We start from the raw sequence: 5,911 nt of genomic DNA on the forward strand, positions 1-5,911 counted from the left end.
GAATCCAAAGCAGGCTCCAGGCTCTCAGCTGTCAGCACAGAGCCCAAATGCGGGGCTCGAACTCACGAACCATGAGATCATGACTTGAGCTGAAGCCAGACACTTAATGGAATGAGCCACTAAGGTGCCCTGTGACAGAGAGAGAGAGAGAGAGAGAGAGAGAGAGAGAGAGAGGAGAGAATCTTAAGCGGGCTCCACACTCAGCACACAGCCTGACGTGGGGCTCAAACTCACAAACCGTGAGTTCATGATCTGAGCCTAAGTCAGATGCTTGAGCCGCCCAGGCACCCCTAAATAAGGTTTTTTAAATCAACTAAGTCTCTTTAATGGTGCTGGCTTTGTTTATCCTGTTTTCCCTCTCTCCTTTTATATTTTTTCATCAATGTCTTGTTTTGTTTTGCTAGATCTTGCTTTCCCTCTTGTCCTCACTGTCCTCACTGGTGTCTTTCACTAGCCATTTGCTTGTTCCCAGCAAGGGCTTACTGGGTTTTCTCCTCAGGGTGAGCCATCTACTTCAAGAGGTGGACAATCAGATACACCTTGAGTGGAGTCCTGGCTTCCTTTACTTGGGAAATGCAGCCTTTCTCTGTGCTTGGGAAGCCTTTCTGTGTGCTTGGTGAACACATTGCCGGCGTCCTCCGCAGCCTGTGTTACCGGCCACCCGAAATCGATCTCATTTTCCCTTCCATACGTGCCATGCCCCCACCCTGTGGTGCGCACGGAAATACGCCACTCAGGTTCCCCCCCTGAGAACGGCCTTGTTTCTCCGGCTGCTGAGACAGTTGTCAACACACAGCCTCTATAGAGTATCGGCCACATCGGGCTAATGTGAGATGACTCTGTTGGGGTCACCTGAGGCTTCGTTGGGCTCGCGAGGCAGTTCGACCCCTCTCTTCCGCCCCCTACCCTCCACAGGTGTTGATCCCTGATAATGTCCTGCACGCCCAATTCCTGTCTCACTGCTTCCAGAACACCTGATTTGTGGAACCATGTTCCCCCAAGACCAAAATCTCATTCATCAGTGTGTCCAGCTCGAAGTACAGAGTACCTGGGTGAAGCTTGGTTCTCTCGATTCTGGGTGCAGCTCTTTCTTCTTGGTTTAAGCGACTTATCAAGTTAAACAAGTTATCTGCTCCTGATCCGCACAACCCAAATACAATGAGGGAGCAGGAAGAGTCTCATCACCATGAACATGCCCGTTGGCAAAGGAATAATGGGCGCCACACAGAGTTCTGGCTCAGCGGTAGCGCCGGAACCCTGCCGGGCAGACGCCGATGAGGCCCGTTCTGCTTTCCAGGAGAAGCTCCAGGGCCCACTGCCCACCTGCTGGGAGGCTCTCCCTACTAGTCATTGTGGCTGCATCTGAAGCAAGTGCCGGGGAGCCACCCTGGGAAACTCCGAAGCCTGTGTCCTTCTCATGCAAGGTCAGAAGCCCAAATACAATTTTAAGGCTCAAACAACAGACAGCTCATTTAGTTCTGGCTCATGGTTTCTTTGGCAATAAGCGCCTCTCGAAAACCTAGCTGACTTCTGTTTGGCTCCAGTTCTGTGTCCGTAACCATATCCAAGGTTGTTGTTTCCTAGATAGGGTTCTTGATCGTGTGATCTTTTCAGATTATCAGGAGCTTTAGGCGGGGACGCCACACCCTTAACCCGATCTCTGCCCTCAGTCACTTTATTAGTTTATGCACTTTGAACAGTCCTTTAGCAGGCAAAGCCTTTTTAATCCCATCTCATGTTTTCATAGGTTCCCCGCCTTGGACTCTGTCTCCCACCATAGCATTGACCCACCAGACAATTAATAAAATTTAGGTTTTCCTAGCTATGCTTATTTTGTTAACTATTTCACGAATCTCTCTGACTTCATATGATTTACATAGATAAATTTTGTGGCCGAGTTTCAGGCAATTGAACACATAGGTAATAAGATATTTTCCATGTATAATTCCTAAACCAAAGGGAAAGACATTTGGAGTTAATGAAGTTAGAAAAAAAAAAGATCAGCTATAAACACAGGTTATTCAGTGTCACCTATAAGTCATTGGTAATGGATGGAGTGGGTTGGATGACACAAGAATTACCTTCCTTAAAGCTTTCCCTTAATTAGGGGCGCCTGGGGTGGCTCAGTCGGCTGGGTGTCTGACTTCAGCTTAGGTCATGATCTTACGGCTGGTGAATTTGAGCCTGTGCTGACAGCTCAGAGCCTGGAGCCTGCTTCAGATTCTGTGTCTCCTTCTCTCTCTGCTCCTCCCCCACTCGTGCTCTGTCTCTCTCTCTCTCTCTCTCTCTCGAAAATAAATAAACATTAAAAAAATTAAAAAAAAACCTTTCCCTTAATTATAGTTGTACAGGCTGGTGGGGAACTTGATTGTTCCTGCCTCTCCCTCAAGCTCCCCTTCCCTCTCTTCATCCCAGAGCAGCTTACGTGAGGCAACAGAGGATCCCCATCATGGTTGCGGTGATCAGAAAAGCAAAAATGGCTGCTGGAGGTGTGGAGTTCTTGATGTGATCCTGCAAGTAATTCCTGAAGTTGCTCAGCCAGGACCTGTGATTTTCTGCAGAAAAAGCATAGACATTCACTGATGAGAGATCAAGTAAGGGATAACGCTGGGATTTGAACCCTGGTTCAAGTTCACATAGCTGTCCCAGATATCATGCTCTTATGGTTGCCCAGAGCCCATATACTTAATGATTTTACTGTGGTGCCTCTCAGATATCCAAGGAACATACATTAAAAAAAAGGTATCCCATGGGGCGCCTGGGTGGCTCAGTCGACGAAGCGTTCCGCTTTGGCTCAGGTCATGATCAAACTGGTTCGTGAGTTCGAGCCCCGCATCAGGCTCTTTGCTGCCAGCTCGGAACCTGGAGCCTGCTTCAGATTCTGTGTGTCCCTCTCTTTCTGCTCTTCCCCCACTCTCTCTCTCTCTCAAAAATAAGTAAAAATTAAAAAAAAAATTAAAAAGTACCCTCAGAGGAACATCATCTTCGCCTCCTTGTACGTGAGGGCACTTCGTGAAAAGATCTGAGCAGTATATGTGTTCGTGTCTGAAGCTGGCCTTTGGAAGCAAGTCTTCCCTAGCCCCTCCCCGCCAAGCAACTTGAATGCTCCCTTTGTCCTCAAGTAGCCTCTGACATATTTCATAGAAGGTTGGCATCTCTGGCTTTGGCTGCCCAACTGTGAACTCCTAATCCGTGTCATTCTGATGAGGGAACATAAGGCAAGCTGACAGGCCACGAACAGCACCCCCCACAACCAGGTGGGATATGTGTGATATTCCTCTGGCGCTCCTGGCTGCCCAAGAACGAAGGAAAGGGAAAAACAAATGGTTAACTGATAGAGATCATAGTCCCGCAGGCCCTAAGTCTCCATCACCCCTCCATAGTGATGGGGGAAACAAAGGCAGAAGGAAATGGCAGATAGAACCAAGTTTCCTTGTAACCTGCAGCCCGTTGGCAAATAACTTGAGGCTGGCCGGTAAAACTTTTCTCCAGAAGTCCCTACTGTGTTAAGGCTGACGCTTTGCTGGAGGGAAAAACAACCTTCCCTTGGCAATAGCTAGGCCTCCACTATCCTGGGAGTCTTCTTTAGTGTGTGAAACTCTCACTGGAGACTTCCCCTGGACTTTACCTCACCCAACCCCATAGTATATAACTAGTCTCTCCTCATGGTCCCGGGGCAGCTCTTCCTCTCATGGGTTCTGTCCCCGTGCTTCAATAAAATCACCGTTTTGCACCAAAGACGTCTTCAAGAATTCTTTCTTGGCCGTCGGTTCAGGACCCCACGAACCCCACTGTCACTCCCCAAACCTCATCAATTCAGCAAAGGGTTTGGGGAACAATAGGTGGGTTAGTGCTTATTGATCTAAACTGAACTAAACCACAATAGTTTGCTTTCCTGTGCACATTATTTTTCAATGCAAGATCAGCTTTTCCTAACCTGAGACATGAATCTTACGTCTTCCGGAGGTGATGGGAAGATTCATCCTCACGGCAAGCACACCCCTTGGCCGTGGTTTCCATCCTGCTGCGTCTTGTGTTTCAGAGGCAGATAAAGGTGATGCGGGGGAAGCTAGAGTCTCTAACAAGAGGCAGTTCACGGAACACAGCAGAAATCCTACATTCACCAGCTTCTGGGGTTCCATGACTCTCCTGAGGGCCCCTCGGCTGTACTCCTAGCTCATTTGGCCAGCAGGAGACGCCTTTTTCCTTGGCTCTTTCCAAGGCAGAAAGAGTCGTCTGAAAGGTTAGAAAATGGTGGTTTAGTTTGTATTACAAACAGCTTCTCATCTGTCACGAACATAAGAATGTCCCGACTCACACTGTCGAATCCTGAACACGGTCAGTGTCCACGGACAATGCGTCCTCCCTCCAAGAAAAACAAAACAACACAAAACGAAACTTTGCTCTGTCAGGTCAGGTACGTGGCGCTCCCTCCTGGTCTAGATCTCCCTTCAAGCTTCCCAGCTCCGTGAGTGCAAATGGTCTCAGCTGTTCGGGCCCAAACGTGTGGGTCGTCTTTGACTCTTCTTTTACACTTCCCCGTGCCCACTGTCAGAAGAGCCTGGTCAGCTTTACCTACCAAGTCTTTCCCTCCTCCTGCCACTCTCACCACCTCCACTCCCACCCACGGTCATCTCTGTCTCCTTGCTTCCATCCACGCCTCCCCTCTGCTTCCTCACTTCTCCTTACTGGAGAAGCTAGGAGAGCTGAATCCTGCCTTCCCCAGCCATCCCTGCAGCTAGCAATGGTTAGGTGACACGGTCCTGGACCATGAAGCATAACAGAAATGGGGCTTCTGGGAAGACTTTTTGCTGTCTCGAGAAAAGAGACGGTGTCACCATTTTCCCTTTGGAAATTTTGAGTCACTTAAGCCTGCACCTGTATCTGTTCACCTCTAGGCTGCTTCGTATGAGAAAAATAATCCCTATTTGAGCCATTCTAATTCGGGCTTTCTATTACTTAAGTCATTTATAACTAATACATTCATCTGTTGTTTGATAAGGCGTAGAGAGACCCACGTTTGGGGCACCTGGATGGTTCAGTCGGTTAAGCGTCCAATTTCGGCTCAGGTCAAGATCTTACGGCTTGTGAGTTCGAGCCCCACATCGGGCTCTGTGCTGGCAACTCGGAGCTTGGAGCCCGCTTTGGATTCTGTGTCTCCCTCTCTCTCTGCCCCTCCCTCGTCTGTGCTCTGTCGCTCTATGTCTCTCAAAAAATAAATAAACATTAAAAAGAAGAGAGAGAGAGACCCACGTCAGGTGGGCAGACACTTACCTGAAAATTGACTTGGTGCCAAGAAGTCAGTAAATTAGGTTCAGTGTTCAGACTGTAGAAGAAGCTGGTCAGAGTTTTCTCTTAAGGTCTCTCTCGGAAGTTCCGAATGGAATTCTACTATCCTTTATGATATCATCTGTGCATTGGACCCTCCCCTAGTCTCTCTCTATTTGACAGCTAAACACAGAGGCGTCTTTTTCTATGTACAAACATCTGTGTTGATAGTAACACCCATCCTTACATAGCTGTTTCCTTTTAGTCTTGAAGAATTCTAAGATATTTTGCCTGCCACATGGTATCTGCTATACCTTACAATAGTATGTATATATATATATATATATATATATGCATGAGACCTTAATAAATGATAAAAGATGGTTTAACATGGTGATTGCCTATTCATTTGGATGCACTGAAGGGAAAGCCCTACACAAAAATAAATAATTTCTGGATAGATCAAGGACTAAACAAAAGTAAAACCATATTCATATTAGAATAAAATATGGGTGGGTGTTTGCATAATCTTGGTGTGGAAAAAAACTACTCTAAGCATGTCATAAAACCCAAAGCCATGGGGCGCCTGGGTGGCTCAGTCGGTTGAGTATCTGACTCTTTTTTTTTAGCGTTTATTTTTGAG

General features: G+C 47.4%; 1 protein-coding gene across 2 annotated transcripts in view; it reads right to left on the bottom strand.

The window, feature by feature from the left end:
• SMIM9 (small integral membrane protein 9) overlaps positions 1–5,369 on the bottom strand; it is an 8,461-nt gene extending 3,092 nt beyond the window's left edge. Inside the window, exons 1-3 of one of the 2 annotated variants that reach the window (XM_040467126.1) lie at positions 5,275–5,369; positions 3,956–4,236; positions 2,426–2,555 (exon numbers count right to left, since the gene is read on the bottom strand). In XM_040467126.1, coding sequence (XP_040323060.1) covers positions 2,426–2,555; positions 3,956–4,142 — 317 coding nt within the window. In that variant the 5' untranslated portion in view covers positions 4,143–4,236; positions 5,275–5,369. Of the gene's footprint in view, positions 1–2,425; positions 2,556–3,937; positions 4,237–5,274 lie in introns of both variants that reach the window. The other variant, XM_040467125.1, reaches the window with a different exon arrangement.
• Positions 5,370–5,911: the final 542 nt, after the last annotated feature.

The sequence above is a fragment of the Herpailurus yagouaroundi genome, unplaced genomic scaffold (genome assembly GCF_014898765.1).
Source record: "Herpailurus yagouaroundi ecotype Mexico unplaced genomic scaffold, PumYag 67209, whole genome shotgun sequence".
Classification (NCBI taxonomy): Eukaryota; Metazoa; Chordata; class Mammalia; order Carnivora; family Felidae; genus Herpailurus; species Herpailurus yagouaroundi.